General features: G+C 50.3%; 1 protein-coding gene across 2 annotated transcripts in view; it reads right to left on the reverse strand.

Moving 5' to 3' along the window:
- Window positions 1–2,968: 2,968 nt before the first annotated feature.
- The window catches only part of BAZ1B (bromodomain adjacent to zinc finger domain 1B), a 45,284-nt gene continuing 29,982 nt past the window's right edge, over window positions 2,969–18,270 (reverse strand). For both annotated transcript variants that reach the window (XM_026861542.1, XM_026861543.1), the window contains exons 12-18: window positions 17,706–17,891; window positions 13,598–13,745; window positions 11,884–12,031; window positions 9,974–10,092; window positions 7,471–7,622; window positions 5,667–5,770; window positions 2,969–5,052 (exon numbers count right to left, since the gene is read on the reverse strand). In XM_026861542.1, the coding sequence (XP_026717343.1) occupies window positions 4,686–5,052; window positions 5,667–5,770; window positions 7,471–7,622; window positions 9,974–10,092; window positions 11,884–12,031; window positions 13,598–13,745; window positions 17,706–17,891 (1,224 nt within the window). In that variant the 3' untranslated portion in view covers window positions 2,969–4,685. The remainder of the gene's footprint in view (window positions 5,053–5,666; window positions 5,771–7,470; window positions 7,623–9,973; window positions 10,093–11,883; window positions 12,032–13,597; window positions 13,746–17,705; window positions 17,892–18,270) is intronic.

The following is an 18,270-nucleotide window of genomic DNA, read 5'->3' on the forward strand; positions in this document are numbered from 1 at the left end:
CGAGACAACTTGGCGGCAGGGAGGCAACTTGTGTTTGCCATCACCTGATCGCCTGTTAATGAACCGCAGGCTGGGGCAGTGCTGGGCCCCCATGAGGGTCTCCGTCCCTCTTGCAACAAGCCAGCGAGGGACCCTCCTTTCAGCGCCCAAATTAGCCCCCGCTGCCTGCCCACACCAGCAGCCCTCGGCCCTGGTGAAGCCCTCGCAGCTCCGAGCCCCAGTGTCAGGGCTGCAGGCGAAGGAGAGGTGCAAGAAACCCGTGCGCCCAATGCCCCCCGAGCGGGAGATGGCAGCAGGGGCTGGGTCCGGCAGCCCCTCGCCCGCTGCCGTGCTGTGACGGGGCTTTGTGTTGCCATGACTGATGGGGCGAAGCGCCTTTCATCCACCACCCCCAGGGGTGCTGGGACAGCAGGAGAAGTTGAACGACTAATCTGGGAAAAGCTTTTGCCTCCCCCAGGAGCCGGCGCAGCAGCCGGAGTGTGAAGGAGCCTCCCACTGCCTGTGCAGTGTGGGGTGGCGGGGGTCCCGCTGTGGGGTGCTGGAAGGCAGGCGTGCCCCTGCCTGGGCACTGTGTGCCTTCTCTGATGGTGATGGTGCCAGGGCATGGACCCTGCCTGGCCCACACCGCTGCGGGGGGGTCGCCGCCTCATGGGCTCCCCAGCTACTGGAGGAGAGTTTGGTTGGGCAGGTAAAAGGGCTGTGACCTGGGTCAGGCGAGTCAATATTGGCTGTGGGACAGGCTCCAAAGTGCAGCCGGGGCAGCTGGGCAGAGCCGTGGGGCAGGGGCTGTCCCCCTGTGCTGGGGTACATCCTGTACACCAGACCCCCCCCCCGCCCGCCCCAGGCAGGCAGCCCCACAGCGCTGAGCCCTGAGCCAGCTCGGTGCACCTTTGGCTTGCACTCGCAGACATGTGGCATGGTGATGGCGCTGGGGCCAGTGTGTCTCTGGGCTCACAGTGCCTGGCGGGGACAGCCTGCCCTCGAGCACCCCGGCACTTGCCAAGGAACTCGCTGCCTCTGGAGCACTCACCCCGAGAGCTGGCACAGGCAGGACCAGTGTTTGGGCAGTGGTGGGGCTGCTGCCACCCAACCACCTCAGGCTCTTGGCCCTCTTGGCAGGCACTGGGAGCGACAGCTTTTCCACAGAGCCTGCCCCAAAGCAGAGCTGCCCCGTGGAAGGGCTCTGTGCCGGGGACACCGGCTGTCTCCTTGTCACAGCCACCTTCAACCTTGTGCCAGGAAGGCTCAGCCTTCCTCTGCATCCCCTCCCAGATCATCCCTGCATTCCCTCGCTGTCCAGGCAGCCCAGCAGCTGCCTGCAGCACGGGGGGGGGGGCTCCAGAAGCCCTTCTGTGAGGGTCAAGCAGAGCTCAGGGGCAGGCCCCTAGCCTGGGCACTGCTGCCATGGCCACCCGTCACCAGGGCCAGCAGAGGCTGAGCCATGAGAGCGGGCTCAGTACACCCCAAGGTCCTGGTCCAGCTAAGCATGGAGAAGTTGAGCCTAGTGACCCCTCGCAGACCCTGAGGTGTGGACGTTATCCCCCTTGCAAGGAAGGACCCTCCCTCCAGGTTTTGAGTAGCAGAAGGAAAGTCACTGTGCTCTGGCAATGCGCAAAAAATCCTGAGATACACAGACTATCAATTGGTTAATATTAATGATTAAGCCTTGAGGAAGCCAAGAAGGGACCAAGCTCAAGGCCCACTGCAGCCCCATGGCCTCAGCTGGAACTCCAGAGGCGAGGGGTGCCCCGCTGGGGGTGGCACAGCCCAGCTTCGGGAGGCAGCGGCCCACCAGCCCCGCGCACTCGCCTGCCAGTGTGGGGACAGCTATTTATAGCCCCTGCCCAGGACACTAATGCCATGCAGGGGCTGCTATAAAAAGCAAGTCTCCAAAAAGGTCTCGGAGCAGATGCTGGTGTGAGGTCTCCAGGCAGAAAGGGCTGAGCTTGGGTCACGCTCTGATTCACCCAGATCCTGGTGCAGGCCCAGCAAGACAAACCACGTCCTATGGAGAGGGGATGGGGCTTCTCTGGGAAAGCAGCATCTCTCCACTCTCAAACCCATCAGGGAGTTTCCTCTGCCCAGCAGAGCTGGACCTGGCTCCTCAGCAGGGAAGATGATGAAGACACCCAGGAAACTATCACCCTCCCAGCAGCACAGCAGGCAACTGTGGGCAAAATTTGGGCAGCACATTGGCAGCTACCCCTTGGGCTGCTAGAGAGCAGGGTGGGGTGCTGGGAGCAGTGCTTTCACAGACAGGGACAATGGCCCTTGCTAGTCTGAGCTGGCTGCGGTTACAAAACACATCAACACCACGGGGGAGGCAGTTCTGATGGCCATCCAGGCAGGCAACGCTGGGGTGAAAGAGCAGACATTTCAACTGCCCCCTCACCCCCTTGTGTTCACCTCAGGAGAGCTGCTCTGGCAGAAGTACACGTGTCACACTGGCAGCCTGCAGGGGACAAGGGACTGGACTGCGAGCCCTGCTCGAGGCAGCTCCCACAGGCTGGTGAATTCACCCTGCGCAGGGGCCAGAGGGGCAGAGCCCCGTCCCTCACGCTGGGGAGGCTGATGAGCAAGGCCAGCTCCGAGCACGCCCAGCTCCAGAAGGGGAGGGTGTGAGGGCAGCCTGGCCACAGAGGGGAGTCGGGGCACAGCCCAGGGCTGCTGTAACCACACCTGAGCGGGAGGCCTAGGAGACAGTTGGTCAGTTGTGAGCTGACCTGACCCAGACTCACTGCCCCCTCAATCCCTCCCTCCATTCTCCCTCCGGACAGGAGCAGCACCATGTCTGATGGGGGCTCTGGGGAAGGCAGAGAAGAGATGAGGACAAGGCACCCCTAAAGGACACACTGCAAACCATTTTACAAACACAAGTACATAATGTTTATTTTTAAGTTTTCAATTTATTACAAGTACAGCCCTTAGCAGAAACCCCCTCCCCCCCAAATGACATTTATTTTTTTTAAAAAACTGTACAGTTCCATGTAGGACCTGCAGAAAACATTCTCTATGAACGGGACAAAACAAAGCCTCTGAAGGGGACGTGCGAAATACAAACGTCAGTGCTATTCTGTGGGGCAGAGAGCTGAGGCTGGGGAGAGGGGAAGAGAGAAGTGGCTGGAAACCTGCCTAGTCTCCACAGCCATTGACAGTCCAGAACTGAAACAAATACCTGTTAAAAAAAAAAACAACTAAAAAAAATCAGAAAACTAGGCTGCAGTTTTTAATGGCTGATTCTTTTCTTCCCAAATCACAGCTGCAACAGCTGCTTTTGCTTTTCTGTTACCAGTATAGAGCAGCCCTGGTTGTTCCAAATTGAAGACTTCTATAATAAAAAGTTTGAGCTCTGATTGTATGATCAAAACTTCTCATGATGGAAAGAGAGAGAGAGAGAGAGAGAGAGAGGTGATAAAAAAACACACCCTTTTCTTAGAGAAAAGTAAGTATCTTGGGCAGCAGGACCCACTGCTGGGGCTGTAGCAGAGCAGCCTCCCACAGCAGGATTGGGATGGTCCTTGCTGCATGGGGGGAGTGCGAGGGAGGTGAGCTAGGGTATGTGTTACTATAAAACGTGGTGAGAGCACGGCTAGAGAGGGACTGGGAGACCCCTGCCAACAAGTCCCTCAGTGTAACTCCAGCTACTGGTAGGAAAATGAATTTTAAACAGGGGGAAAATATAAAGCAAACACGAGTCCATATAAACTGTACATGTGCCAAAGCAAGACAACTGTATCTTACAGGTGTTCTTTGTACAAGATCACAGCTAGAAACAAGCCACTTTCAACTAGAAAATTAATTTAAAAAGTTACACAGAACATGTTTCTGCTGCTCTCCTTGCCCTGGAGCTCCCTACAGGGCACACAGAAAACCATGCTCTCCAGTATGCTTCTGGCACTCAGTTCATCCAAAGGGCTACATCGTTGTGTGCTGTTCAAGGTGAGCAGGGAAGCCAACTGCCTCCTCTTTGCTGTGTATGTGTGAAGAGCTGAGCTCAGAAGAACCCTCTTCAGAACGCAACCTCTAGAGATCGCTCCCCGAGGAGAGAGGAGAAGAGCAAGAGCACCTCAAAGCCAATTGTGTTAGGATGCTGGTGAAAGCTTTATCTCCATAAATGTAAGTGCTTGCTTGCCCTGTACAGCCCTTCATTGGGGGCTCAAAATTAACACCATATAAATATATACATACAAGAACTAGCAGCCCATTGGCCTGATCGCACCCCGTCCTTCCGTGCCGCAATATGATCCCTCCCTGCACCAGCTCAAGGCTGGTTTCACATCACAGGCAGCAGAAAGCGGAGGTCCCACCGTGCTCCAGCACTGGCTGTTCGCAGAGGGGGAGGAAGCGGCTCATCCCAAGGAAGCCAACAGCACCCGAGCTGGAGTAGGCTTCATGCTCCCCTGCCCAGCCAGGCTTTGGCCAGGCCTTCCCCTTGCCCTCCCACCAGGACAGACCCGTTCAAGAGCTTTGTGGATTCTGCAGGAAGTCATCTCTGCTCAGTCAAAGGATGACCAAATTCTTGAGAAAATTGCAGAAAAATTAAAACTAGGACAGGCCAAAGGGAAGGCTAGATTAATAGAGGAAGTGCCTGATGCTTCCCAATTCCCTCCAGACAACCTGTCCTGGGCCCGGCAGCACCAGAAGGCCTGCTCCAGCTCTGGCTCTCCCCCTAGTCTCTCCATCCCTCATTTCTTCCTTTTCCGCCCCCGGGAATGTTCAAGGGGCTCTGACTCACTGTCCCCTTCCTGCTCCTCCAGTCCCTGACACCTGGCAGAGAGCATCCTGCGTTTCCTGCGTGCATACGTGTGGCCAGGCAGGTGTTTGTGCACCATGTCAATAAAACACTGTTCTGTCTTCTCCAGGCAGGATAGTACGTGACTCCCATTCTGGTTGTAGCGCTCGGCGTTGGAGAACACCTGCTTGATGTCAGAGAGGAACTCCTGCACCGAGCGGTAATTGCCACAAGAGCACTTGCTCTGCATAGTCTGGAAGTCCATAGGGTTGCTGATGACCTCAAAGTAATCTTCAGCTTCCTCCGTGGTCACTGGCTCCCTGCCGAACAGAGAGCCACAAAGATAGGAGGAAAAGGACAGCCCCGGCTGCACCAGCGCAGAGCTGCAGGGGAGCAAGAATCTCCTCCACCCCCCTTGCTTGAGCAGCAGCCCCAACCCGCACCCCTGAGCTCTCGTAACGAGCCCAGGCAGCACCTCGACAGCCTGACAGACACATCAGCCCCATGGTGGCCATGCCACCATGATGGGAGGGACAGCAGCTTGTCCTTCTGCCCAGACAGCTGGTCCAGGCAGGGGGACAGGCACGTGGCAGCTACAGCTGCCTTCCCTCCGTGACACTGCCTAGACTATGCCCTGAAAATCTTGGGGGCTGCAGAAATCACCCCCCCCAGCCTCCCCTCCTTGGCCCACGGCCTACCACCCTCTGTTACACCACCTCAGAAGGACCTCAGGTCTCCAGCCCAACAGAGGACTGGAACAATGTGGTGGTTTCTTCCAGAGCTCCACTCCCTTTCTTCTTCCCTGTAACTTCCTTCCAACACCCCGGTCTTGCGGCCAGTGAGCGGGTCGGGCAGGACTGCAGCACGGCCAGCCCACACCAACACGTGGCCTGCGGCAGCCCCATGCTGCAGCACAGGAGCCACCTGCCCTCACCTGAAGGGCCAGCTAAAGCGGTACTTGATCAGCTTGCTGAGGATTTCCTCACACTTCTGCAACTCGAGGTTTTGGCGACGTGCTGTCTTCTTTGTTTGAAGGACCTGCCCACAGAAAGGATGCTGTTAAAAGGACGGAACCACTCCAGGCTTCAGTGTTCACCAAACGGTTTTGAGGCCAAGGAAGTTGGTTCTTAGCAAAGCTTTTCTTTTTAATCCTCTTGCTTACACACTTGAGTCTCAATGGTTGGGGATGTGTAGTGCTGTTGCAGAAACAAAGTTCAAGTCTTTCAAATACAGCCATCTTCCACAATAATCAAAAGGCAAACTGCTCTGCTGCAGGACCTTTGATGGTAACAGCCAAGACATGCAGTGGCAGCTTGAGTTACAGAATGGAAGCCCCATGCAGAAGCACTGGTGGGAATAGCTCACAAACAGCCTGTCTTTTCTCTGGGGACAGCGAGCTTTTTCAAGATACGCTCAAAGGCAACATGGTCAAACAATCAGCCAAAGAACAAGTGACAGCAAGTGGAGAGCATAAATCCCCGCTCCCTGCCTTCTCTGGCAGACAGCATGCAAGAGGCAGAGGGAGAAAGTACTTGTGCTGCTGCACTGACGCTGCAGAGCCAACCCTGCCATTTTAAATACCAAGGAGCAGCTGATGCCTCAAGCCCTGCTGTCCCATGCCCAGGATGAACACAAGGTCAGCCATTTGCCTAGGGATCCGCAGCAGGTCGGCCCCCAGCACAGGCCTGGCCCCTCCGCTCTGAGCGCCCAGCCCGTGGGGCATCGCTGCTCAGGGTACGTCAGATGACAGGAAGGTTCCACAACACAGGGTGCTATTCCTGACCCAGCTTCAGTCTCTTCCCAGGACAAAGGGTAAGCGAAAGAGCCCTAGCAGAGCCCTCTTGCCCACATTTTTGTCAGAGACCCTGACCCAGTCACTCCAGTAAGATTTTACCCATTTGAATGCTCCTCTAAGCCAGCTGTGGCAGCCCATGCTGGGCTTGCTGGTTTGGTTGCACTCCAGTCTGTAACAGGCCAGCTACAAGGACACTGCAGATCCACTAGCCAAGCCCACCCACACCCAGCATACGAATTAGTGAGCCCAAAGACCATGATCAAGACCCCTCAAGAAGAGCAACAGGATACACCAGCACTCCTAGTGCTGGCTGGTGGACAGATGGCAGATCCAGCAAAGGCCTGTGACATGGCCCATGGGGCTGAAGTATCCTCACGTATCCCCTGCGGTGTGTCCCTCCCCAGCACAAACAGCACAGCACACTGCAGCTTCACCCTGCCTAGCATGCACGCATGCATAAGATTGCTCTGTTCAGAAGCATATGGTTTTATTCTTTAAATGTCAAGTGAAACCTAAACCGGTCAAATTATGTCCTGGAGGTTGGGGAGTGACCATATGGACAACAACTGTCAGAAAATGGCCAAGGCTAGGGAGCAAGGGTCCAGCATTGCTGGCATTCTCTGATCATCCACGACCCCCTCAGTCCCCCCACCTCTCTGCAGAGACATATGGATACTATTTAAAACCCTTTAACAAGCTGCAGGCTGCCTGCTACTCAAGGGGGACAATGTGTGAAAGCGGCTGGGGAAAGATGCCTGGCATATCTGTGCTCCGTTTGTACTGGGCCCTTAAGGATATGCCTCCTTTGTTAACCCACCCCCAGCCCAGGCTGCTTTTCACAATATGATTCAGGGTATTTCTTTGGGAAGGGGAGGAAGCGTGACACCTGTTTTGTTTATAACTCATGATGTGAGCAGCCTCGGGGGAGCAATTTGGCTCTTACCAGCTCATCAATGTCTGCGCCGTTGACAGGTGCAGCCCGCTGCCGGGGTCCCCTGGCAGGGTGTAGAGACTGCTTCTTCCTTTGGTGCCTTCCCTGCCTCAAGGAGTACATGGCTGTGCTCTCCTTGCCCCGAGCTGCCTTTCTGGGTCTCACTGAAACATATAAGCCATAGGCTTAGAGGAATGGGTTAACCTGAAAGCAGATATCACAAGGCCTCTGCCCAGCCACACACACCAGGCAGAGCCTTGCTCACAGCACAGAGGCGATAGTGAACCCACAGACATCTGCAACACGGCAGGTTCCTGTCAGCCCACCCTCACCCAACACACACTTGTGTCAGCAATGCTTTTGAGACCCTCTCCAGATGAGATCGTCACCTCCTGTCCAAAGGGAGGCCACTGCCGCCTGGCAACAGCCTCCTGCTAAGGGTGGTCACACACGCCAGCACTGTCAGACCCTTGAGCTCCGAGGGAGCCCTGGGAGCTTCCAGCTCCTCTGCCACAGGTACAGCTTGCCCAGGGCCGTACCAGCAAGCCTCTGGCCTGCAGAACCAAGTGCTGAGACCCTGATGCCTCGAGACTCGAGGGAGGGCAGGGGAAGCAGTGCAACGACAGATAGTTGTCTCAAATGTAACTGCAACATCCCTTCTGAAAGCACTGGGAGCAGAAACTTGCAGTTTTTCCCCGGCTTCCTGCTGCCCCCTTGCTCCTCACCAGTTTGGGGACGGGTGCTTTTCCAAGCATTTACAAGTGGCCCACACAGTGGGATAAGCCAGTTGCTAAGCCCCCCTGAAAAGTGAACTGAGTGCAGGGGGAGTGTCGAGTTACTGCAGCCAGGAGCTGCTCCACATGCTGCAAGTGGGAAACAACAGGATTTTATTCCCCAAGATGGGGGCTGCTGCATTATATCCCAAAGAAAGGCGTTTGCCTGTTTGTTGGTCTGCCTGTCAGAGCCTCACGCTGATGGAAATACAAGCGTGTGGACACACTCCCTTGTCTTAAGTTTCTCCCATGACCCCTCTGTATCAGGAGAGTGTGCTGGTCGTCTTCCCCAGCCAAGCTCCTTCCACCTGGTCACAAGTGCGTGAGCAAACTGTATCCAGCACACTGGAGCACTTCATCTGCAGCCTCTAATCCAGCCCTGTCCAATAAATCATCTTGCCGGGCCCCCACACAAGGAGCGTGTGTCGGGGCAGTGGGACGTCTGCCTGCTGTTGCTCTGCTTGTGTGTCAAGCGTGCAGCACGTGTTAGATGTCTGACAGTCCAACATTCTAGGTTATATCCCTCAGGATAAATGCCACGAGGATTAAAGGGACTTCTCTATTAAAACAAAAGTTTTCCACAGTGACCTTTCCATGTTAATGCTCTTTAAAACCAGGAGTTGCATTTAGCGCTTTATTTTTAGTGACTGTAACCCTCTTTTGCTATTGTTTGGAAACCTTGGCTCTGCTCCTGACTTGGCCATGCAACACAGGCTGAACACACTCCAAGTGTGGACATGGATACACCGCAGAACAACAAGCAGTGTACGTAGCCAGGGTATCAGTGAACATCCCTGAAACCAGAATAAAGCAGGGGAATCAAGAGTGATAGACCTGGATGGAAACCCTTGAAAGAACACAGGATAATCCTTTGGGTCCCAGGCTCTGGATTCCAAAACAACCTGAAGTCAATTTTGTCCATCAAGGGCATTTTGACAGAAAGCAAATGTTGGCAGCATGTCATTTGAAGACTGATCTTTTCAGTGCATCAAGTTGCCCAAATGAGACCAAGTCAAATTCCTCTAAAAGCAGAGTGGATACACATACTAAAAAGTGGTTAAATGGAGAAGCAGTCATTGAGGAGTCCAGAAAATGCTCTTATTCCACTCAGCTGCCCAGAAATGAGCCAGTTATACATCCTGAGTGGTCTCTGCATGCAACCAACAGGTGCTGGCATCCAGGCCACACTCCACCTCGAGTAGTGCGCCTCCCCACAGGAACGGGCAGAGAAGTGCTCGTCCTACTATCTGAAAATGCCTCCCTGCCAAATCACTAAATCCTGCACTTAAGAGGTTATGAGTTAGTGGGATGGGGAAGATCAAGGAGCAGGGGTTGTGGTTAAAGCTCCAGAAGCATCTATTAACAGCATTCAGCAAACCCTGAAGGCGCAGGCCACCAGTCCCAGTAATGGGTACTGCTGCTGCCTCACCCTGCCCCGTGCCTTGCAGCAGCCCCCAGGCTCTCAGCAGAGTCCCCCGGGGTGGGGACTGGGCAGTGAGTGAGAAGTCCCCACAGCCTCAGCCTTTGCTAGCGCTGACCTGATCACAGAGGGACAGGAGCCCCCCCCAGCTCCCCAGGCAGTGTACAGCACACCCACAGCCCTCCCCTGTGACATCTCCCGCTGTCTCCAAGTAAGAACCTGTTCTGTGTGAGGAAAAGCCTGAGTCCAAGATAGGATCAGTACTTCGGACACAAAAGGCACAGTCTTAATGTTTTCTGTTACTGCATGGACAAAGCCTTACATTTCAGTCCAGCAACTTCATAGTCTTCCTCCTCCTCCTCTTCCTCCTCAGCATCTGGTTCATCAGAGGCTTCCTCATCTTCACCATCTTCATCTTCAGCAGAATCCTCTGCATAGTTCCTAGAGTAAGGCAGGGACACACATTTGTTGTACCAGAGCCTCGGCATAAGAGGCCCTGGGCCCTCTGTACTACGTTCACAGGCAGGGACTTGCTGACCACCTCGGTGTAAAATAAACACCCAGTCTCAGACTGAAGCAGCTACTGTATTTCAAAGAGTATCAAGTTGTAGCTACAGCTAAAAGGGCACTTCCCAGGCCATCCTCTTAACATCTGGGCAGAAAATCCCCAACAGTCGAATATGTATACTTTTTGCTTTTCTAAGCACCTTGACCATGTTGATAATGGATTTTAAGACTGTGATTACAGTGCAATTACTCCTCCCCAAGAGAATGTGCTGCTGTTTTACCCAGGTCTGCAGGCCTGGCCTAAGGAGTTTCAAAAGGGTTTTTTTTTTGTTTCTGCTGGAATATTTTCCCCTTGTCTCCTTCCATTGTCATGACACTTGCACGTGCACTATAGGAAACAAACCTCGTATAGTATTATTCACAGGTAAGTGTGGATTTGTTAGTGAGCAAGTGTCAGACTTCTCATCTGCTTATGTCAGAAGCCATGGCAACTCCCTGCCAAGGACAGCTCCAACTTCTTGCATGTATCTGTTAAAGCATTCAAACCTTACAAAACTGGGAAGACAAAACGGCATGCATAAACAAAAGGGGACAAAGGCAAGGCTGTTGTGGGAGTCTCAAATCACTGGAGAAAGAGGATCTTGAGCATTAAAAGGAGTAAGAATAAGCTCCCACAATGGGGGGAGGACTGCTCCCAGGCTGACATTTTTTTCCTGCCTCAACTAGGAAGAGGAGAGCAGCAAGCAGATAACAAGACAGGTGTTACCCACCTGATGGCTCTCATCCAGGAGCCAAACAGCTTGCAGGTGACTGTGCCACATCAAAGTAACTATGATCTCAGGCTAGAACAGCTGCACTGAAGCCCTGTCATTTCTGCACAAGCCTGATGAGCCCTTAAATGGTGCCCAGGGAGTAAGCAATACTTTTAAGGCCATACACCACCTGCACATTACAGACTAGTACACCTCTTATTGTGCTGCTGCTCTGGAAGGGAGCTTATGCTTCAGATGTCATTTGATAGCCTTACCTTGTGAGAAGCAGGTAGATGCAGCACAGTCACAGTCAGCAGAGGACATACGTTACAAACAGAAAAAATGCACCTCACATACATTTAACTTCCAGCTTGCAATTCAAAAAACAATTCAACCTCTTGCTGTCAGGAGGCAACTACTAATTTCTGCTGCATAGAACAACTTTGATTCTTCCTCAAATCATGTTCCCTCTGTAGCTCTGTAAGGGCTCTTGCCTTATTAAGGTTTATCAGGTCCAGAAAATGATCAGAGTGGCATTTTGTAGCCTGATTTTCAGTAGCAAAGTAGGGGCTGAGCTGGAGTGATGTCTGCTCTAACTTGACAAGAACACAGCAGTAAGAGCCCAGTGGACTACAGAGCTGCAGTGGTACCAACTATACTCCCATGAAACCAGCAAGTAGTTACTCAGCCAAAGGAAATAACAGCCCTTAGCACACAGGACTTGGATTGATGTTTATACATGTTTTCACTGCCAAACAGAAGTTATTTATTAAAACTCCTGTAGTTGTCATGGGTCAGTATAACACAGGTCTGCTGAAGTTACAGCCTGAAAGAATTGCTTTTCTATTGTTCCAGTGCCTTTGAGTTAACTAGGCTATTTCAAATCTTTTAGAGGAGCTGTTTTGGTCATCTTGTGGAAGCATGGCTAGAATTGTGCCTCAGTAGTAACGCAAAGGAAAGGAAGGTCACTCACCTGCCTCGTGAGCTGCGCCTGGCAGTCGACGGCTGACATGCTGGGCACTGCCATTCACCATCTGGTATCTCATAGAGCACCGGTCTCAGACAAAACAGGTGGAAGGCTTTGTTACACTCGTCACACAGGATCAGCTTGTCATCCTCACCTAGGAGAGTGCAGCTTACTTGTAACAAGTGCTGCAGCCTCTCTCAACCTGAGAAGCAGAAGCTGCTGCAGCGCTGGAGGTCAGGACAAAGCAATAGAAAGATGCAAAGTACCCTCTGATGGCAGGGACCCCTCTCAGTTCCATCACTGCAGTGGAAACCAGCAGCATTGAAACACAAATAAAACAATGCAAAGTCCCTTGCCTTGCAAAGATTTCATTTGAGGCAAAGGTAGAAACCTGCCAAATAGGTTCCACCCAGACTAAATCTCAAGTCAAATACAGGGAAAGAGAAATTCACTGCAAAGATGCCCAAGAGCCTAGCAAAAAACTAGAAACACAGCTGTTACTGTAGCCTTAATCTGGTCAATCTGCACAGCATCCTCTACTTAAGGTAGCAAGCCTACAAAGAAAATCAGTATGCAGCAGAACTAGCCTCTGTGCCTCTCACTGATACAGGGAAACTGGGAGACAGTCCTGAGCTAGCTATTTCATTTACTGAAAGGGAAAAAAAAAAGTGCAGAGAGCTTGCCAGCATGTCTCTTTCTTTAACATCCCAGTTCTTAAATTCTGTGAAACTATAATCTACTAGTCTCAGGTGAGCCCCCTCTCACATCTGCCTAGAATCCCCTCTCAACAGCAGACAGGACAGATTTTGCATTGGTTTGAAATATCCCTGAGGCTCCACAGTGAAGGAGGATGTTGCACCAATTCAGCCGTTATTTCTTTGAAGAGGTGGATGGCATAGCCTTTTGGTAAACAAAAGTGGGCCAGCATTCCCCTAGAGGTCTGTCTGCCCTCATTTCCCACTAGTGTTTCAGCAAATAGAGACAAAAAGCACATGATGAGGCAGAATGTACTACCAAGCTCTTTCCTCCAGGCTTCCATCCAAAAGGAGAGGTTATGGCAGAACAAATACTAAAATGCTAGTAGTCTGACACTGGTGACACCCTTTTTACTTCCCCCTCCACCTGCAGGACTCTAAAGTCCTTCATTCTACAGTGCATACAGGGAAGGGAGCCCCTTGTCACCTATTTGGTTACCTTCACAGCCTTATCAGCAGGCAAGGCTTCAAGCTCATCGATCAGTTTACTCCCACTCTAGCCTCAAAGTATCATCATCCCACCTCACTCTCTCCCATTCAGCTACAAAGGGTAACAGCCTCCCCAGCCTCTCCTTGCTCTTTCCTTCTGCAAAAAATGGGATTAATTGACAAGGCTCAGAGGCCCAAAGACCATTCCAACTTGAAAATGAAACCAGGGAATGGACAGTGGCACAAGTGTTCCCAGAAGGATTTGTAGGTGACTTGCATCCAAGTATGCTAAAATATCCAGGGGAGAGCAGCTCTGCAATGTTCTGCAAGACTGTGTACTGGTTTCGTAAGAATGGTTTATTGGAGTCAGGGTCAAACGTTTCTGTGAGATCAATGCTTCTGACTAAATCCTGATGCTCAAAACTCAAAATACAACCAAAGACAGAGTGACAGACGACAAGGGCATGTTGCCTAAGCAGGGCATGGAGAGGTGACAGCGTCCAACTGTTACACAGGCGTGGGGCAGGAACGCATACCTTTCTTGCGACACACTTTGCATCTGGCATTCTCTGCCGACATATCCCACTTGATACAGGCATCCAGCATCCCGAGCAGCACATGCATACGGGAGAAGGTCTGGGCCTCACGGATTGCTGTCTTCCACTTCTCCATGGCTGAAGCAACCTGCAGACAGACCTAACAACTTACAACGAAGCACACAGACACAGCTCGCTACAGTCTGAAGATTTTTATTTTACATCCTTTAGCTGAGACCCTTAATAACTCAACTCTGTATTTCTTTCCTTCTACAAAGCCTCAGCAGTCCTATTTGTGGTTTATCCATAACCAGCCTCACTGGATCAGCTTGTTCATAACAGTAGAGCCCTTTTGCATTTCACGGCCAGGCTGAAACAACCTATGTGAACTCCACTAAATTCTTGCTCTGAAAGTCTAACCCAAATAATCATCAGGCTAAGAAAATAAAAGACAGAAATCTAGCACTGTAAAATGTGGGATGAAAGTTAGGAGACAGCTGGCAGCACCACAGGAGCATGGTGGATTGGAGCAGCCTGTGCTGCCCTCCAGTGGGTATTGCAGAGGCACAGAGCCCATCAGCCAGACCTGCCACACGCTTGGTCCTCCTGGTCCTCCAATCTGGCAGAGGGGACCATGACATCAGCTACAATCAGATCTGACAGGCAAAGCATTTGGAGCCCCAAATATGAAGCCAGCTGCTTTCCTGAGACAAGATGACCTCAGCGCATGTGAAATCCCAGAGTTAGCAAGTGAGGATGAAAGTAGTAAACCTGAGATTTGCACCAAGGCAACTGCTGGAGTCTGCACATAGCAAGCCACATGTGAAATCTCAAACTTGGCTCTGGAGGTTTAGAAACAACGTTGTGGTAAATCGGAAATGCACCAGAACAGAGAAGTAATCCAGAGCCACCGCATGTTCAACTCCATTAATCCTCTGCTTTACAACAATGAGGTGATGGCCTAGACATGACAGGGACATAATAGGACTCAAGTTAATGTTCTTCTACCCCAGGAGAATGAAAAAACAAACAGTGAAGTGTCAGATGGGAAAAACTAAACTCTGCAGCTGACAGCAATTTGGGAGCCAAACAAAACCCAGGATTTTTGCAGAGTTGCACATTCTCCTCTGACTGAATTTGAGGAAGCACAGCATATATTAGATGCTTGGAAAAACACACAAACTGTTCTAAAATGCCAACATCCTTGCTGCCACTGCTAGTGTGGAACCTGGAGCCCAATACGCTCAAGACAAACAGAAACCTGCACAGCCGACTGTGGCAGATTACACAGCACTGTGCTATTTCTTTGCAGAACATTGTTGAGGTGCTTCACATACCGTGTAATTGATTTTCCAAGTAACTGTTCCATGGGTTTTGCTGTTAACATACTGGGTAACTGCTGGGCCAAGATAAATCTGCAAAAGCTGTTGGCAAGTTTTGCTTAGATTTTTCTCCCCAAGCCTGTGGAATTTAACAGATTTTTAGCCTTGCTTCCCAAGCATCATGAGACTATGGCATTTTAGCAGTACCATTATCAAGGGAGTTCAGACTGCCAACTAGGCAAAACAGGAGATTGAAAGAAGTGACTTAAATATCCTCCTGACTGGAGAGGAGCAACTCAGCAGGGAAAATAAAAAACCCTCACAAAAATACTAAAGGATATGTCCTCAGTCACATTTCAACTTCAGAGTAACAGAAAATGCCTGCTCTGGTAAAGGTGGACAAACCTCCAGCTAGAAAGGCTCTCATCTGGTATCCTAAAATGACAGAAATCCCTCTGGACAGCTGAAATGGTAATTGTTTGTTTGTGAAGCTACTCTTTGAGGTATTGTCTGCAGGTGAAGACTGGCCCCCCTACACTGCTGACAGCAAGCAGCAGGGGTGAATAACCTACCCACGCTCCTCACTACTCTCAGGCAGTTACGCTGCAATGTCACACTGCAAAGAGGTTACACACTCCATGCCATGTTCTGGGATAGTCCAGAGTGCTACTGTCACTGGAAATGGGGATGTCTGCAGAAACAAAGGCACAAGACTGATTTTCAGAAACAGTCATAAGCCAGGTCTACATTGCAATCTTCTGCCACTCAGCAGTGTGATCTCTAGCTATGTAGCTGAGCCAGCAGGAACCCTCAGTATAGACAATCATGTCAGCAAACGGGTGCCTATTAAGCCATAACTTTTTTCTCACAGGGAAAATGAGACATAATCATACCATAGGACTGCAATTTCGCTTGTATAGTAAGTATATTATGTATGTTTTTCCAGTATGGCTATGCTGTATTTTATCTGCTATGTACCCTCAGCACAGTTGTGGATCTAAAAGACATCCTAATTTTTGGCCTATGCAGGAGATTTATCTTTAAAGACTTATCAGTCAGGGGTTTTTTGCTAGATAACTATATCTAAGATCTGGGCTTCTCTTTCAACGTCATCTGCAAGTGTTTTCTGCTTTGGCAAAAAGAAAGTGCATTCTAGATAATCTAAGGCAAGAAAACCCCCAACCCCCCCCATAAAAACACAAAAACCCAACAAGAGAGTTTTACATTGCTTGTACCACTACAAACGTCTAGAAAACTCTGAGCCAGATAAAGACAGCACTGCAAAAATAAATGCTCCAGAGACAGCGGCACAAGACAAAGGCCAGTACTCCAGGGGGAGACCTGCAGGACCACACACACAGACTGGCAGTGCTACACCTGTGCCCATACACCTGGAAGGCTGGGCTGCACTCATATTAGACAAACTGGGTAACACCAGAAAAAAAAATTCTAAGTAACTTAAGATTAGAAGTCCAGTAATATTCAAAGAAAGTACAAATCAGGATGTTTCAGTCACACAGAGCACTTTGCCTAACTAGGCTGCTGCAGCTGAAAGTTCTGCAGTTGCTAGAACCAAGGATGCTGCAGAAGCCTGGCCTTGCTGTAACAAACAACGCTCCATAAACACGTCACTAAGTCAGAGAGCAATGCTCTAAGGTAGAATGGAGAAACTAACCAAACATTCATGGTCAAAATGGCAGTCTTCAGGCAAGTAAAACCTTGGGTTTGAAATCTGATACAGCTTTAGCAATAGTAGAGTTTAAATACTTCAGGACAACTGGGGAATGTGAAAATTTCTAGTGCCTATCCAAATATCCTGCTAACACGGCAATGACACAGCATAGCAAGTACCTGATGTTCAGAGTTCAGCATACACTGACAGCAGCTATAAAAAAACAAACCAAAACATATGCCAGCACCAGTCAAGCATCTAATTTAAGTTGGGCATTTCAAATGTTTCCATTGATCCAAATCTTATCTTGCTGCTTCTGTTGAAGAGAGGGCAGAAGGCTTTGGAGGGGGCAGTGAGGAAAGTCTTGCCATTGGGCACCAATGTCCTATTCAACTCTGTGTACAGAAACTACCCCTGAGCACTATCCTGAGCACATCCTTTTAGGATGCACCACTGGTTACAGCCCAACTGCCTGCAGGACCCTACCAAATATTTCACAGCCTTCCTCTATCCTTTCTGAGCTTAGATTTTGAAGGTTATTTATTTAGTCCCACAATACCATTTTTCTGCTGCAGGCACATAAGGCTTGTTTGCCCAGAGAAGCTGTGTGCAACCCAGTTTGGCATCTTCTGGGGGTGTCTCCATGACTCGTGTCTCTTCTTGCATAATGCCAATATTTACCTGAACCTAACTCCCTTGCAGTCACCAAAACCCTGTGTGTCTCCTTTTCTCAGATCAAAGGCATTAAGCCACAACCAGTCCTCTCTGACAGAGACAGCTCCTGTTAAATTCTGTAAAAATGCTCCACAATATGTTTTAATAAAAGTACCCAACTTGTGTGAGGGACTGCACAAAGGAAGTAAAATATTCGACTTGACCCATTTCCTGTTCATAGAGAGAAAATTAAGTGTAATTCCTCAGTATGATTTTTATTTTGCCAATACCTTTACTATTCAAAACAAACAGGGAACACCTGGTCCATAAATGACAAACCTACTGCACTCCAAACATGGAACAAAGATGCTGTCGAGGATTTAGTACCTGATGAAATGTATTGTCCCTGCTCAAAGAGTTGTATTACAAGACTGAATCAGAGCCCTGAAGTGCACAATACCTTTGCTTCTTCTGCCATTTTCTTGTCTTCATCTATCTCCTCTGCCTTTGCAATATAGTCCTCTCCTTGATGTTTCCTTCTCTTCTGCTTGGGGGCCATGAAACCTTGCAGAAACTTCTTAACAACACCAGCTTGGAGTGCAATCACACACTCTCCAAAATCCTTCAAGCTCTCCAGTGAGTATACCTGTTAGGAAGAACATGTGATGACCTAAGAGTTGGACATTACACTCTGTACTGTTTTAGGTGGGTCTGGGCTGCAAACGACACGTGATGCTTAATGCAGTGTTGTTGTCTACTATACTTGGCTGTGGAATCAGGATATTGCTGCTGCTTCCGCTAGAGTTCATACACAGTTGATGATCATGCACAGCACTGTTCAGGAAAAAGCACAATGCCTTGAAAAAACCCCACCTTATCAAAACACCAAATTCATGATTACCAAGCACTAAGTTATTCTTCTACTTCCTCACTTTTCCCCTCTTCTTAACACTCAGGGTCTGCAGTGACTCAGGACATAACTTAAACAGAGCTTTAACCATTCCAAGCCAATGTTGTCGTTCGGT

The sequence above is a fragment of the Athene cunicularia genome (assembly GCF_003259725.1).
Source record: "Athene cunicularia isolate RWA chromosome 19 unlocalized genomic scaffold, athCun1 chr19_part1, whole genome shotgun sequence".
Taxonomy (NCBI): domain Eukaryota; kingdom Metazoa; phylum Chordata; class Aves; order Strigiformes; family Strigidae; genus Athene; species Athene cunicularia.